We start from the raw sequence: 17,241 nt of genomic DNA, 5'->3' as shown, positions 1-17,241 counted from the left end.
AAAGGATAATCAAACTGAACCAGAATTGTGATTTTCCAGTAGCTGATAGGCCAACAATCTCGAGAAAGGTACTCGGTGATATGCCCCCGCCAAGCAATGTATCTAAAGATTGCAAACCAGTTTCAAGTAATTCATCCGCTTCTTCAAGTTTGCATAAATCGTATGCACTAATTAGCTCCATTATAACATCACTTAAATCTGAAAAAAAAAAGATGAAAATTTTAACTTGAATTTAAAATGCTAAACAGAAACGACTAATGGACATATAAAGTTACAGATAACTGAATAACTCAATAATATAAGTAATATTGCAACAAATAAGTATTCTTGCAAATCAGTATGTATAGCAATAACAAATCAATATGTAAGTAGTGGAGAAATAGTGAAGCTGTTAAGTACAAATGAAAGTATAGAAAATTGATAACTGATAAATAAGTATTCCAGTAAACAGTATTTTAGTAAATAAGATGAATAATTACTGAAGTAAATACTAAAGAAAAAAAAGATCTCAAAAAATAAGCACTAAATCCCTTAACTTTATTGATCTAAAATAGGCAGAAAATGGCAAGAGATCAAAGATTGATAAGATTACAGATAATATAATGAGTAGATTAGAAAAATAAGCTAAACTTGCAATGACGTAAGAGAAGTCTATCATCAATAAATACATACGTATATCATGTGACATGTCATGATGACTTGAGGAGAAAGAATGAAATGATTATCAAGTACAGCTAATGGATGGTAATCAGTTATCAGTGATAAAATATGCGCATTATTCTAATTAATGATTAGAATGATTTGCTGGATGTACAATCGTCTCAATCCAATTTTTTTAGAAGTGATATACTTCCGGACCAGCTTATCATGTCTGGGTAAAGGGGAGGGGGATTAATAGGGTTTGATAGGCTTGCGCTCATGTTGCGACTGAACTGATAATGGTACTTGTTTATCAGTGATCAGTGATTTTATAAATCTAGAGTGAGGGGGTGAGAATTCTCTCCTAAAACTAAACCTGGAAATTGAATTCCAGGAATAATGAAGACCTGGTGATGGTACTGTGTAAATCTGACGCAGCACCTGTACTATCTCAAGGGATGTCATAAATATTTTATCTGGAAATAGTGGTACTCTCTAAAAGTTTCAGCTTTTTTCTTCCTACCTAATCAGAATTTAGATGGCATTTGATGTTATCACTTTTTTTAAGGAGGAAATTTAAAATTTTTGAAATTTTTTGAAAATTATTTTTGAATATTTATTGCGGCGCGAAATTATTTTAATTTGCATCAGTTGTTTTAGTTTAAATTTACGTGATTTGCATTTATGAGGATAAATACATTTACTTGATATCATCTGTTATAGGTAACTTATGTTAATAAGTTTACGTATAATAAGGGAGAAAGGTTGTATTAATAGTTTTTATTTCTAATTAATCCAATTTATTGAACAGATAATTTATCATTCATCAGATTTTAGTGTATTACTCAGGATGCAATTATTGAATGTTTAATTTACTGGGAAACTGCTGAACTATCAATGAGTGTACTTTAACTGTCACATTTATTAGGAAAAAATATGATTGTATCTTATTTGTTCAATAAAAAATGTATGTATCAATTGATACTTTTGAATTTAAATCTTAAAAATTCCTATTAATTTTAAAAATTAATTTTACAGCGATAATATGGAAAAGAAACGAATAATTGCATTAATTGATATGGATTGCTTCTATGTTCAAGTAGAACAACGTCTTCAGCCTCATCTGTATGGTAAACCGGTCGCCGTTGTTCAACATAGTAGTGCTAATTATCGAGGTGGTGGGTAAGCATTTTCAAGTGATTTATCGAAATTTTTAATCCGAATTCATCATCTTTAGGTTCTCACTTGAAAGTCATTTCGAATTACAATTTCGAATTTTAATTTTAAAACTTCATACTTCACTTATTTAATTTGATTATATTCTCACTCGCAGTTTTTTTTAAACTTTTTTACTAAAGATTATTTTACGTTTACATAGAGTAATTTTTAATATTCATTTCTATTTAATAAATCATTTTATTGCTAATTCCAAATTTCTATGTTTCATAGCAACCTTTTTTTATCATCCATATTGCAGCTTACTTGCTGTATCATATGAAGCAAGATCTTTTGGTATCAAACGTGGTATGTTTGGTGAACAAGCAAAGGCCTTATGTCCTGATTTGACACTTTGTTATGTACCAGTTGGCGAACATATTGATAAGGCAGATATCACACGTTATAGGTTAGCTTGAAAAGCAATATTATACCTATTATTGCGCTGTATGGAATTTTACCTTATACAGGTACTCGAATATTTGTGCAGAATGCGGAATTATGATGTTAAGCTTACCACCGTTATGCAAATATGCCGTGCTTTGTATTTGCAAGTTTGGGAATAATTTTGAAATTATCTCGGGTTTAAGGGAGTTACCGTTATTTTGGAGTGCATGCATTGTAAACGTCATACTATTTTGGTCTTTTTCAATCGGTTTAAAGTCAAGAGAGAGAAAGGGTGAACACTGCAAGGCTATAACATTAGATAAGAGAGTGTTTCATTACAGGGATGCATCCGCCGAAGTATTTAAAGTTTTGCATGAATTCGATTCACGAATTGTCGTTGAACGAGCATCGGTTGATGAAGCTTACTTGGATCTCAGTGCTTTAGTACAGCATATCTTCGAAACCACTAATCCTTCAGTTAAAGTATTCCTTTTTTGATTTGATAACCATTGCCTCATATTTTTCGACCTTTATTATTTACCATTCAACATAGTATAGGATGAATTGCTTATTTTATATGTTTCCTTTTTTTTTTGCCTAATGATTCCTTGGTGACCTTTGGTTGGATACTTTATCTTCGTTGTAAATAGCAAAAAACATTGTTGTCTTCCGGATTCTACATCAGTGATTGAAAGCAGTCTGGATAGCTGATGATTAGATAAAATTCCTTTTTGTTTCCATATCGGATTCAATTTACAGTATATGGAACCTAATGCAGTGGATTTATTTCCAACAACACACGTTGCTGATGGAGCTGATTTGAATGAAGACAAAATCCCTGATTGGAAATATGATAGGGTTGAATCTTTGCACTCCTTTATATCAGAAGCATACGAAACACAGGATGAATACAAGGTATTATTTGGATATAAGCCAAAAAATGAACATCTAAATATTGAATTTCAGGTCACTTTATCTATGTGACGAAGCTGTTACGGATGTCCATTGAGATATTCATAAAACTTTCTACCTGAACACTTAAATTTTGAGTTTTAATGGATAGTAGTTTTTGAATAAGTTTGTGATAAGATGGCTGAAGAATTGTTAGCAGAAATAATGTATTTGCATGAGCATGGATCTATTTCATTGTCATATGATATACTGCATATATATTATTGGAATTATGTAATTTTTAGCTAAAATTAATCATCGGAGCTGATGTGATAGAACAGATAAGGAGTGCTATAAAGAAAAACACTGCCTTCAATTGTTCTGCTGGAATTGGTAGTAGCAAGGTTTGATCTTTTGAGAATTTTCAGAATTTTCAGCTGTGTTTTCCGTGAAGATATGAAAAAAATATATAAATAAAATAGTCCGAAAAATTGTTTTCAACTTATTTATTTATAAAGATAGAAGTTGTAATTAAAATTAGAATTGCAAATCAATTAATGACTGTTCTGATTAACGGAATTCCAAGTTTTTTGTCAAATCCTTAATTATTGTCATGAATCACTTAAGTGATTATTTAATTCGAAATGTAGTTTGGTATTATGCTTCAGACATAAACTTGATGGGTTCAGAGGATTCTTCGTTAAATGGCACATATTTCAATGTTTCCAAATCTCCATATTTTAGATGATTGCTAAATTGGTTTGCTCACGACATAAGCCTGGACAACAGACTGTTGTATTCAATGAAGCTATACCTAAAGTTTTCGAATACACTCCTATAAATGAAGTACGAAATCTTGGCGGCAAATTGGGAAGAGCATTAGTGGAAAAATTCGATGTTAAAGTACGTATTGCTTTTCACGGACTGAACCACCAAAACAGATCAAATAGTTTATTTGTATTCACGAAAGTTTATAGTGTTTATTTTTCAAAAAATGCAGACAATGGGAGAATTATCACAAATATCAATGTCAGATCTCAGCGAGTGTTTTCCGGCTCAAGCAAAATGGATTTACAATATTGCGCGCGGTAAGGTTTTTGCAACTTTTTTAATATTTATTTTGAATTTTAAATATAGTCGTACTTTGCTATGCGGAACCTAGATTTAACGCCTCCAGGAATGTAACATCCGAAAAAACATAACCCAGAAATACATTCAGATCAGTTAAAAGTTAAATTTTCCAGTAACATGATAGATTCCATAACATCTGGTGGTACCTAACCATTAAATGCAGTATGATTAAAAGTCAAATTCCATTTAGCTTCTTAATTTTTGTTTTAATATTAAGAGAAATCTGATCAGAGAAACGTTTTTCAGTGTTTTAGGCATTGATGAGGAAAAAGTCACTGCACGTGACAAACAAAGTTCGGTTGCTGTGAGTAAAAATTTTCCCGGTCCTAATGCTCTAAAAACTGATGGTGACGTGAAATTTTGGCTGGAAGGTTTAATCAAAGAATTGGTGAAACGCTTAATTGACGACCAAATAACAGTATGGCTTAATTTTATCACAGATGCTACTACTTTCTCTTGAAACTACTCTCTTCTGATTTCTTCATTTTATTAGTTATGATATATTAGCAATGCTCTCCTTATTTCATTGAATAACGTTGATGTAACAAGATATATATACACACACAAAAGATCTGGTCAAATTAGAAAGATTACAAGCACATGTTAAGTAATAAAGGTGATGCGGTTTAAATTAGTGGTATTCTCGATGGCTAAGTTGAAAGCAATTTCAGTTGACATCACTAAGCCTTTGTGCTGAGATTGATATGTTTCTAATTATGCATTGCTGTGGAAAGATAGTGCTGCATTTAATGACCAGGCCAGTATAATTTTTAGTGCTAAAATATGCATATTTTTAGGAAGCTTTCATAGTTTAGAAACTTTGTTCACACTTTCCAAAAAAAAATTATAGTTCGTCAAGAAAAATTCAAATTTCATAGTTTTCCATATAGAATATCCGAACCGCTTCAACACTTCATATTGGCTGTACAACCAATGTTCATCTTACTAGAAGTATGCAGATGAAGACATATGACCCGAAAGCTCTATTTAATTCAATTTGGGCAACTTTTCGCCATATTAACAAGTCGAAAATACCGGAAACTTGGTAACTTGAACAAACAGTATTTCTTGTTTGAATAAAAATAATAGAAAATATTTTTCAGAAATATGTAGTTCTTTTTTCTGGAACTCAGTTGATTTTATCCAACAGCAACGGTATATGTTCCTACTGAAGTGACAGTTTCTGAGTTACTATCTCATCCAGTCTATTTTTGTTTAAACAATTGCTGTATCAGCTTTAGTTCTTTTGCAACTTTTCAATTCAGTTTTAACTTTTACTTTTTCATTAAAATAGTTTAATTTTCAAAAAATTCAATGCGCATGCTAGGGATCCATCGGTGAAGAATATTACGCTTTCCGCAGATCGATTTCGGGAAGGGATTGATGGCCGTTCAAAACAAATCACAGAATGGGTAACGACGGCAATAAATAGAGCAGTGAATTCAGTGACAGATGCTTCTACCAGTGCGGACACTAAAAATTCAGCTATGCCTAGTGAAAAGGTGACGAAGACTTCATCACAAACTTCGGTAAACGTTTTAAATTTTATCCTCTTTTAGAATTAAACTAATTTCTGGTTTAGCTTACAACTTGAGGATTTCCCACTTGTTTGTGATGGTACATTGGTCAGTGTAAAAGACGATAACCTAAAAATTTCCTCAGTTTAAGTTGTTGCTTCGATATGAAGTCTCAGTTAATCGCTTCGAAGCTTACTAATTTTAGTGCTATTTTTGTATCCATCCAGAATATTTCTGAAACTTGATCTTTCATATGGTTGGATAGATTCTAAATCTAAAAATACTTCTCACCGAGTGCAAAAGTTGTTTGTTTATGCAGTCTTGTTTCTTGGCTAAAATATACGAAAACTTTTGTTACAGATTAATGTACACCATTCAGAAAGGAAGGTGCATGAACAGGATGATGATATACAAATTATTTTTGATGTAAGGAAAGAAAGGAAAAGTACTTCTACTACTACTACTACTACTAGTACTGCTCTTCATTCTAAAACAATCGCTAAAAAACGGAAAAAAGAGAAGTGCCAGAAAAATCAAGTGTACCAATAAGGAAAATATCAGATTTCTTCAAAAAACAATGAATTTTTTATTGATCTTATACTAAGCATATTGAAACCGAGTGAAGGATAAAGTGAAACATAGTGTTTCTTTATTTCTTTGTTACTTACTTGTATCTCGTCCGCATGGTTTATGTAATCTTATCGGGTAAATCCTTGCCTTTATGAATTTCATTTTTGGAATTTTTTAAAATTTCATCGAATTCCCTACAATTGCATGTTATTAAATTGTTAATTTTTTTTACGGTGTAGTAAGATTAATTATGAGTACCAAACTGTTTCTTAGATTTAAAAATACCAAACTATTTCTTAGGCATTATTTTTAAGGCTTAGTTATATGTTTTGCTAATACCTATGCTCTGTCTTTGTAATAAAGAATCCTTTAGATTTGGGTGCATCTTTTATATTTTTCTCAATTTTAAATAATTCGAAACGAATGTATGGAAATTCAAATTTTGAAAATTTTCAAGGATTCTTTAATTTAAAAAAGAAAAAGATCTTTGGATGACCTTTACTATTATTATTATCCAGTTATACTTCACGGAAAAAAAAAGAAACGGAATGATTTTATTAGATTGGATTCGTGACCGATTCAATGAGTTCTGTGATACCAGTCTAAAGAGATCATTGTATTTGCATAAATTAAAAGTTTTCACTTTATGAGAATTTGACAAAAAAAAACGGCGGTATGATGAACAATCATATTGCGCAAGCTTCTCCTTCGTAACAGTAATAGATACAATTAAAAATTATAGTACATTGTAAATTAAATATTTTCATTCAATTGAAAACTTTTTAAAAATATTAGAATAAGTGAAAATTTCATTTTTTTTTGAAATTCTTGAAGAATTTTTTCTTTCTTTTCATTGTTTCGGAATGTTTTGTTTTTTGAAAAGAGAAAAAAGTTTTGAATTTCTCAAAAGAAGAATTTCTGGGGAATTTTTTTTGTTAAGATTTTGGCAAGTTTTGACCTTTCACCTTTAGAGTTCTCTAATTTAAAAATAAATATTTCATTCAAATAAATGGACGGAGCAAAACAACGTATTGGCCCAAGAAATGAGGAAGAGATAGGGAAGGAAGAGGAGAGGGCGAGAGAGAGAGAGGAGGGAAGTTGTGCTCTGGTACCTTTTTTTTCGAAAACATGTGCACGGAGTGGGATTCGAACCCACGCATCGATTACGATACCAGAAGGCCCCAATACCACACTATTACACTCGTGTGAAGCATATGCTTGAGTCTGGCGCCTTAGACCACTCGGCCATCCGTGCCATTCATACAAGCGTAGGCTAATGGCTATATCAATGATAAGATCGATACATTGAGAATATTCAAATTTTAGAAATATGTTTTTAGAGAAAGGAAAATTTTGCAAAAAAAGTTTTTTTTTTTCAAATTTAAATCTGGAAATTTAAATCTTTCCAAGTAATATTTTTCAATTTAAATTTAAATTTTTCAAGATGATATTTTTTTAAATTTTACAATTATAATTGTAACAAATTAATGAGGAAATTTCAAAAATAGAAGCACACATAAATGTTACAAAATATTGCATTTTTTAAATTTTAGAAATTACTAATTTAAGTTTTCAAATTCAAATTTTTTTTCTTTAATTTGATAAGCTTGATTGATTTATGAATTGAATTGAATGATTTAACGATTAGCAGATACATAATCTTTTTTTCCGGGTAAAATTTTATACTAAACCATTGCATTCCAATATATTATTGAATTTTTCCTGCACAATCTTTCTTATATATCAATAATTTCTATTATTAAGTATTTGATTTCCTTATGTCTCATTTATTTTCACTTTTTATTTTAATCTTTATTTGTTTTTTCAACAATATTCGTTTCTATAATAAGATAAGGGTAGGAAGAAGGGAGGATAAAGATCCAGCTTTTTTTTTTTGTTTTCTTTTTTCTTATATCATTAAAAGAAGCTATATAAAATATTAAAATATAACAATTAAAGAACTGATAACATCATTATTATCATCATTTTATACTTATTGTTTGTATTCATTTGATCATAAAATTCTCTTCCCATCATTCACTGATAAGGATTGTTGATGCAAAATTCACTGATAAGGATTGTTGATGCAAAAGAGAAATGGAATGTTTTAGACGGGGAAAATTCTTCTCAAATTTGATATTTATAGATATATATATTTTTTTTTATCCTTCATTACTCTCCCATTTATACGCATATGTCTTATCATTTAATCGTTATCATAATCAGTTTATACCATTACTAATGCTAATATTTTTATTTTATCAATAAATTTAATAATGATCAATTTGTTAATCACATAAGCTGCAATATTTATGAATATCATCAAATCATTCTTAAGATATGATAACATAACGGTTGCTAATGATCATTTCTTCAATACTCTCATATTAAATCATTATTTCATTATTATCATTATTATTATTATTAATGATTATCACTATTATTTATTAATATTATCAATTTAATTCATCTTTCATTCCATTCATCTGTATTAATCCTTAATTTAAAATATTAATTTTAAATATTAGATTTAGATGGTAATGATAATTTAAAGAATAGATTTGAACTTAAAAAGCTTATTATACTGTGAATAAAAGATAATTAATGCAATTTTTTGTTGCTTTTAAAAATGTAAATATTACTACTTTGTATCTTTTAGCTATAACTTAGTGATAATAATAGCATAATCAGTAATTCATTGATATCAGTTATAAACGATTTTTATCAGCCAATAAGCATCTTGCAAAATTCTGTTATAAATAATTGATTTAATGTCCAATGATAATTTCAAATATTTTTTAATTTGTATGCATAACTTTCTGTAACTCTTTCATAAATCATAAAACAATAAGGTTTTTGAAAGTTTATTTTTTTCAAAAAAAAAAATTGTAAGCTATGAATTTAATTAGTTGATTGGAAAGCATTGATCCAGTTATTAATTTTCAATTATCATTCCAATTAACTCATTAAATATATGGCTTATAAAATTAGAGCATGAAATGGTTTTTATTTGTAAAATATTAATTGGATAGAAAGAAATGAATAAAAAATTATCGAAAAAAATTATGTTTTGCTTGGATAAAATAAATTGAAGTAATATGATAAGTGTAAACTTTATTCGTATACCAACAATAAACAATAACATTGATAAATAGTTCCTTTCAAGTTCATAAATCATCTGTTATCATTATCTTAACATTTTATCAATTATTATTGTATTACTAGCGACAAATGGCAGTGGTAATGATACTAATAATAATGATAGTATTTATTTGTACTATTAATATAATCCATCATTATTATATTACTAACAATAAATGGCAGTTGATAAAAAATAAACAAAAATACTGATGATTTTGAATATTCATAATAATGAGCTCATCTAATCACATTATTCATTAGTGGTACAGGTAATACTATTATCATTATCAATATCATTATCACTGCCATTATCATGATTGAATCAAAAATGAACATTTTTAATTATTCAAGTGCATTTCCTTTTCTACCTCATCTTCTGTTCCTTTTTTTGACATGAAAAAAAAAGGAAATAAATAGAAAAATTAATAAATTGACAAAATGACAAAAGCAATTTCTTCCTTTATTTCTTTTTTTCTCTTATTTCCTCCGCTATTTTCTTTCTCTCAAGTTTCAAACATTTAAAAAAAAAAAACTTATCCCTTAGTATAGCGAGTTAGTAAACATTTCATTAAACACTTCATCATCACTTTTTGATCATTATTATATCAATTCAATTCAATTCAGTTCAATTCAATTTAATTCAATTCAATTCAGTTCAAATCAATTCAATTCAATTCAATTCAGTTCAATTCAATTCAAACAATTTAAAAAAAAAAACTTATCCCTTAGTATAGCGAGTTAGTAAATATTTGATTAAATACTTCATCATCACTTTTTAATCATATTATATCAATTTAGTTCAATTCAGTTCAGTTCAGTTCAATTCAATTCAATTCATTTCAATTCTTTCTTCTCCATGTTTGATCATTAATTAAGTATTTACGTTTGGCTGATGATATCATAAGAGAATCAAAATAGAATGAAGATAAGAAGATCACTTTTTTTTTTTCACTTTTTGATTCTTTTCCTGATTATGGAAAATGTTAAGGAAAAAAAATGATTTTCCGTAATCGTCAAAATTTTCGGGGTTTTCCGGATATTTAGGATAAATTATCCGTTATCTGATATCCTGTAACTCTTATCATTGCAAATCATTCAAATCTTCTCGTAATATTTCGTATCGCAAATCTTTCGTTTCAATATCATAATATGACATTATTGAAATAATGGAATTTATCGGTATAAAATGATATCAGTAATTTGCAATCGATAATTAAGTCATTAAGTTCCATGCTAACTTAATGATTTTAGGCATCAAAAATTGAACGCCAGAAATGTAACTTCCAATATATATGATAATAAAAATACCGGATAAAGAATAGTGGGAACCAGATTTTGGGATTCATATTCCGATCAAGAAACCGGATTTAATCGTTCACATTTGTGCAACTCATTTAAATCTATTTTCTCTATCTTTTGATATATTGATTTGCTTTCTATTTTTTGTTTTTTTTTTTGTAAATATGTATATTTGATTCTTTGCTTGTTTTTTTCCTTTTTTAAATTTTTAATTGCAACTGAAAGTTATCATTTTATTGCGTAATTTTTATGATTTTTAAATTTTATTTTAAATAAGTAATATCAAAGTTGATAAAGTAAGTAAAAATAGGAAGAAATTAGATGTACAAGATAAAGGGATGTTAATGGAAATAATTAAAAATAAGATTGAAATGATTGGATAAGATAAAATGAGATAAAGAAGATATTTAAATATTTTAATTAAAATTTTTAATTTTTCTTGAAAAGAATTTTTTAAAGATTACAATATTACAGGACAATATTTCCAATATTACAGTACATTGGAAAATTACAGACAATAATAATACTTGAAATTGTCCACAAAAGTATGTTGACATGTTATTTACAGGTAGGATATTCAACCATCTCATTTGTATCTTTTCAAATATAATTATATACAATTCTATTTCAAATATTTCGATTAAACTTTTAAGTTTTCCATTATGTCAAGATCTATTTTTGCATTTAATTCAGTATGTTTATGCTATTTGTTATCATAACTGTATATTATTTAAAATTTTTACCCATAACTGACCGGAATTATTCGCTGTGATTAGGAACAATCCATATGCTAATACAAGTTTAATTATCCAATGAGCTTCTTAAAAAAAAGGAAAAAAAAGAAAGAAAAATACGAAAAAAAAAAACAAAACAAAACAAACAATTCCGATATGAAAAGGTCATATCAAATCACTTTTTGTCACAGTCATTCAGTTATCAGTTATCAAATTCTAATAAACTGTTTAGATTTCCAATTAGCTAAATCTTAACTAGAATTTTGACAAATATATCACGCTATATATTTGACGAACATTACAATCATTTTGTCAAGCTTATCTCACATTAATGACAAATTAACAACTTATCACTTTATTGGCAATAAAAATTATCACTAATTGATGATATCGTTTTGGAATGATTTATTTCAAAAATATTACTTGTAGCTTAACGTGTTACACAATAATTTCACTCAAAGGTTATCCTATAATCATTGTTAACTATTAGCATCACTTTTGGTCTCATCATTACCTCCACAGTCATCATTATCATCATCACAACTACCAATTTATTACCACTACTAACAACAACAACAACAACAACAACAACAACAACAACAACAACAATAACAATAACAACAACAACAATAAAAAAACAACAACAACAATAACAGTAATAACAACAACAAACAACAACAGCGACAACTACACACATTAGTGATCAATTTGCTAAGTTAGAAAGGGTTGTTACTGTTAAAATCAGGTAAATATCCTAATGTAAGTATAAACACTGTCAACAAAACATCTGTCACTTGTCGTTACAATTTACCGTAATCATTTCGGTTATCCATTAAATATCACATAGAAATAATGTTATTTTCGGTTTTTGATTAACTTTTAATTTAAATTCAAGTATTAAATAAAGGCAATAATTTATTTTTAGAACAAGAATATAAGGAAAGAATTCGACAAGCATTTTTGGCATTAAGTAATTATCGCGATATCTCGAGATAATATATTTCTTACCTCTTATTTGAATAGCTTTACTAATTTTTATTTATAACAACAAAAAAACATTTTATTACAATTTAAATTGATACTTATCATAACTTTTTATGAGCTGGTTTTTTTTGTAACAAAAAAAAAGGGTTACGATTGGAAATGATCGAAATTATTGCGTAGAATTTTTATTCATTAATTTCATTCTCATTAAAAAATATTTTTTTTTCCTTTTTTGCATTGTTAAATTTAGAACAAACTTTATAAAATTTAATTTTTCAAAAAAAAAAACGAAATTTCATTATTGTTACAGTATAACATCTATGCGACAATTGACGACATCAATGACATTCAGTTATGATAAATCTAAATTGCATGACAATTTAACTATGCCAATTAAATTAAATGGAAAATATGCATCAATTAAAAAGCTTAATGTTGTAAAAAAGAGCATTTCAAGTATGGTTTAAATATAGATTTTTTTTTGTTTCTTTTATTTTTCTTTTCATTAAGAAAAAATAAACAAATAATTGTAAAAAATTAGCAGAAAGATTGAAATTATTATTACATTCAAGCTTAATTAAAAATTAATACCCTAAAATCAATTAAAAAGTTTTGACACTCCAAAATTTAAAAATTCAAGAAGTTTTGCTATACGATGATTGCATTTTGGAATTAATAACTTGAAATTAGTTTAAAATCAGAATTTTAAATCTAATCAAAAAGTTTTACCACATTTCTCATTGCATCTTCAAATTAACATTCTGAAATCGATTGAAAAGTTTTACAATATTTCAATTATATTTTAAAAAAAAAAGAATTTTTGAATAAAACTTTTCGAAAAAAAGAGGAAACGGTAATTTCGAAACGGTACATCATCGTATAACAATACTGTCAACACAGTATGCTTCGTAATTTTTCACATATAGTCATATATTAGATGCAAAAAAAAAAAAGGAAACATTTCATGATAAATACTTATTTATAAATGTACAAAGATTAATCTTAGATATATATTTATTAGATTAATTTTTTTATCATTAACAATAATCATCCAGATGGATATCAAATGATATCGATTTCAGAACTAAGATAAGAATTTAATGGATAGGTAAATCAATTTTTCCAGATGACTTGTAAACACAATGACACTGACAGTATGACATTACATCAAATATGTAATGTATAATAGTTTCTTACATACTGTAATCGTTTGACAGTTAATTCTGGATTGTTCCACTTTAACTGTATCTGATACAATATTTCATTTCTGCATATCCCAACCAATTTCTTATAGATTAATTATCGTAAGCAAAATTAAGTTTAATTTTATCACTTTACAGATAATTAATTCAAAAATTTGAATTATCGATCACTGAGAACAGTATTGCCTTATCAGCGGCATTCATTTAAAATTGATGATCTGCTTGTTATTCAGGTTGTATGCGATAAATAGATTTACCTCATATTTAATTTATTGTTATGATAAATTCAACTATAAATATTTAAAATTTAAAAGTTCAAAGTTTAAGATTCTTAAAAAAATTTTTAAAAAAAAACTGGAAGTTTGAAACTTTTCCAAATAATTCATCGAGAAAGGGAAAATATTCGATGAAGAAAAATGTGAAAAAAATTAAGAATTTTCATGAAAATGTTATTGTTACAATAAAATATCAACAAAATATCACTAAACAAAGTGATACTGATAATCAAAAGGATATTATAAAAAGAACTGATAAGTGATACCTTTCTTTTCCTTTTTTTTTTGAGTAAAATGTAATCAGTAAATGATATACTATAATGTTTCTAAGTCAATATATCATCGATTAATTAATAGTCACTTTTAATTTTTTTTTTCAAATTTTAGATCAAAAGAAAAAAAAATCTTTGGGAATTATAAAAATTAATCAATTAATTAAAAAATCAAAAACAACTTATTTTTCACTGTTACGACTAATAAATTGCTTTTTTTTTTCCTCAAAAAAATTTTTATTCTTTTAGATCAAATAAATTTTCAGTATTAAGTTTCGTTTTTTTTTTGTCATTCTGTTTTTTCTTAACTTAATTTCATAATAACAACGATTGATGATATCTAATTGATAACATTTAATTGTTAATGATTAATATTAATATACGTCATATTAATTAAACGAATGTTAATAATAGATCAAGAATATGAATGGATTACTGTTAATATGCAAAATTATACCAATATGAAATCATTAACAATGAATGAAAAACGACGAAATCATTGTTCATTTCCAATGTGCAACACTAAAAATTCATACCTTAAGGCACATATATGTTTCCAAACAGGTTTTTTGTTGAAATTTTCATTTTTTTGTTTTAAAATGCATTAAATTTTGTCTATCATTTATTGTTTTGTGAATAAGTAATGAATAAAAAATGATAATGATAATAGTAGTAATGATAAAAGATAATAATAAAAGTATATAATTAAGTATGTTGAAACTATAATTAATTAAATCTGAATAACTTCAAGTAAACAAAACCGTAAGTATATGAAAGATGATAAATAAGCCTAAATAATTTTCAAGTAAACAAATTATATGAAAAAATATATGAAGAATAGATGGTGGATAAATCTAAATAAGTAAATTAAGTAAACAAACCAGATGAAGTATGATAATATGTAAATCTGAATAACATCAAATAAACAAATTATATAAAATGTTTTTTATTTTCTTTTATTTGATATACATAAAAATGTCACCATAAGTTTAGTTAATTAACTGAATGACTAAATTAATCAAAGGTTAAATAAATTGAAACTATAATTAACTGATAAGATAAAATAGGTTAAAAACTAACAATGCATAAAATTGTTGCTATTATTTTAAAAACTTTTAACTTCCTTAGATAGTTAAAATCAAAGATTGAAATAATTAATTTTGATAGAAATTGTTTTCAAATTTTTTATTCATCGGAAGTTTTAATATTTTCATCAAAGTTTCGATACGTTTTGAATTTTTATTCATCTAGAGTTGACAAATAAGTGAAATTTTTAATTTTTAATACAGAAAAAAAGCAATTTTTTTTTGATATTTTTTCAATTTTTTTTTAATTTTTAATAAATTTATTAAAATTTCAGATTAAAAACCATATGTATGTAAATGGAATGATTATCAATGGCGTTTTATTTGATCAAATGAATTAATTCGATATAATCGTAAGCATACCGATGATCGATCATTTCATTGTAATTATTGCTTTCGTACATTTTCACCTTCTGATCATTTATCATTTAGCATTTGAAACATCATTAAATTTAAGAAAGAATAATATTGATTTAAATTTGAAAAATTATACAAAAAAATAAATAGACAAATAAAATTTGATCATATGAAACTCTTCATTTTATTACTTTTGTACAGCATTGTTGAATTAAATTTAATTTTAAATCAAATTAAACTTCAAAATTGAATTCAAAGTTATACTTTAATTTTCCCAATTTAAATGGTTAGTTTTTTTTTTTTTTAAACATTTGTTCAATTATTCTTTTTTATTTATTATTATCAATCTTCTTAAAAAAAATATTATCAAAGATATTTTTGTTATTTTAAAATTTATGTATACTTGATAAATTCCTTTAATTGTTAGTGTTTTTTTTCTTTTTCTCATTTTATAACATTGTTCATCTATTTTTACATGTGACCTTTTGCGCTTTGATTTGTGTTATCTTATCACCAATGATCTTTGATCCATCATTTTAGCTCTTATCATCATTATGATAGAGATAATAAAATTGTTTAATATCAAAGATTATTTAGTCAAAATAAATTATGGAAAATATTAATCATACTTTTTCTTTTTTTTTACATAATGATGCTTATTTACTTGCTTAAACAATTCTCAATTTTACATCCGGATGACCATACATTGATTTCGTTAATTACTTTTTCAGCTAATTATTTTGTGTAATTCGTATCAAATAGGACCAAATTTAGCAATAAATTGAAATTTCAGGAAATTAACCACCATTAATGATCCGGTAATACTTGCCGGATAACTAATGACATCAATAAATACGACTGATTTACTTAATCGAATTAAAAATTCCCTTATTCAGATGGTTGGTAAGGATGAATGGTTCAGTTTTGTTTACTTCACATCTTCCGTTCCGGTTCACATAACGGATACAATAAGGAAACGGAGGGAATTTCATCCGTTTCTAACCTGAAATTACTTCTTACTTTGTAACTCGACCAGGTATACAAATTACCTGATAGCTATAAATCAGTAATTAATTACTTCAATTAATGATAACTGAAAATAAGCCCAACTTCAAATTCAATAATCACTCACTTCAATTTTACTTTTTTGGTAATTTTTCCATTCATTCCCTTTCGAAACTTTGAAATATTACTGTATATGTCCACTCTAGTACTAGTAAACTAACCAAAGTGAACGAAAAAGAGGAGATAATCAGGAAAACCTGATTCAATGCAAAATTTATTGCTGTTATGCACAGAAATATGTAAATCCGGTTACTTTGTCCGGATACACATCCCGAAATGTCGTTACCATGCACAAAAACACGATAGATCCGGTTGCTTTGTCCGGATACATTCCCCAATTGTTGTTGCCACGTTAAGAATACATTGACTCGGTCGCTTTGTCCAATTCCATATTCCGGAATGTCACTTTGTCCGGACACAAATCGTGAAATATCGTTGCCATGCACAAGAATTGATAGATCCGGTTGTTTTGTCCGG

The 17,241-nt window shown here is 26.9% G+C and overlaps 1 protein-coding gene and 1 non-coding gene across 2 annotated transcripts; one reads left to right on the top strand and one right to left on the bottom strand.

Annotated features, from left to right (window-relative positions):
• Window positions 1–1,671: 1,671 nt before the first annotated feature.
• Window positions 1,672–6,533, top strand: LOAG_06542 (hypothetical protein). Its single transcript, XM_003142078.2, has 11 exons — window positions 1,672–1,821; window positions 2,117–2,263; window positions 2,583–2,724; window positions 3,001–3,156; window positions 3,438–3,536; window positions 3,877–4,035; window positions 4,133–4,220; window positions 4,518–4,681; window positions 5,154–5,308; window positions 5,591–5,792; window positions 6,141–6,533. Exons 1-11 carry the CDS (start codon window positions 1,685–1,687, stop codon window positions 6,327–6,329), a joined length of 1,638 nt encoding a protein of 545 aa, XP_003142126.1. The 5' UTR covers window positions 1,672–1,684; the 3' UTR covers window positions 6,330–6,533.
• Window positions 6,534–7,481: 948 nt separating this feature from the next.
• Window positions 7,482–7,605, bottom strand: LOAG_20062. Its single transcript has one exon. It is a non-coding gene; the product is annotated as a tRNA-Leu (tRNA).
• Window positions 7,606–17,241: the final 9,636 nt, after the last annotated feature.

The sequence above is a fragment of the Loa loa genome (genome assembly GCF_000183805.2).
Source record: "Loa loa unplaced genomic scaffold supercont3.194, whole genome shotgun sequence".
NCBI classification, from domain to species: domain Eukaryota; kingdom Metazoa; phylum Nematoda; class Chromadorea; order Rhabditida; family Onchocercidae; genus Loa; species Loa loa.
Note: the sequence above shows the minus strand (reverse complement) of the source record. Positions and strands in the feature narration are given on the sequence as shown.

What these genes read in the sequence shown, in the direction of transcription:
- LOAG_06542 (XM_003142078.2), top strand. Translation starts at nt 1,685, where the DNA reads ATGGAAAAGAAACGAATAATTGCATTAATTGATATGGATTGCTTCTAT. An exon ending in CCACTAATCCTTCAGTTAAA is followed by an intron (nt 2,725 to 3,000) that starts GTATTCCTTTTT and finishes TTCAATTTACAG; the next exon opens with TATATGGAACCTAATGCAGT. An exon ending in CTGGAATTGGTAGTAGCAAG is followed by an intron (nt 3,537 to 3,876) that starts GTTTGATCTTTT and finishes TCCATATTTTAG; the next exon opens with ATGATTGCTAAATTGGTTTG.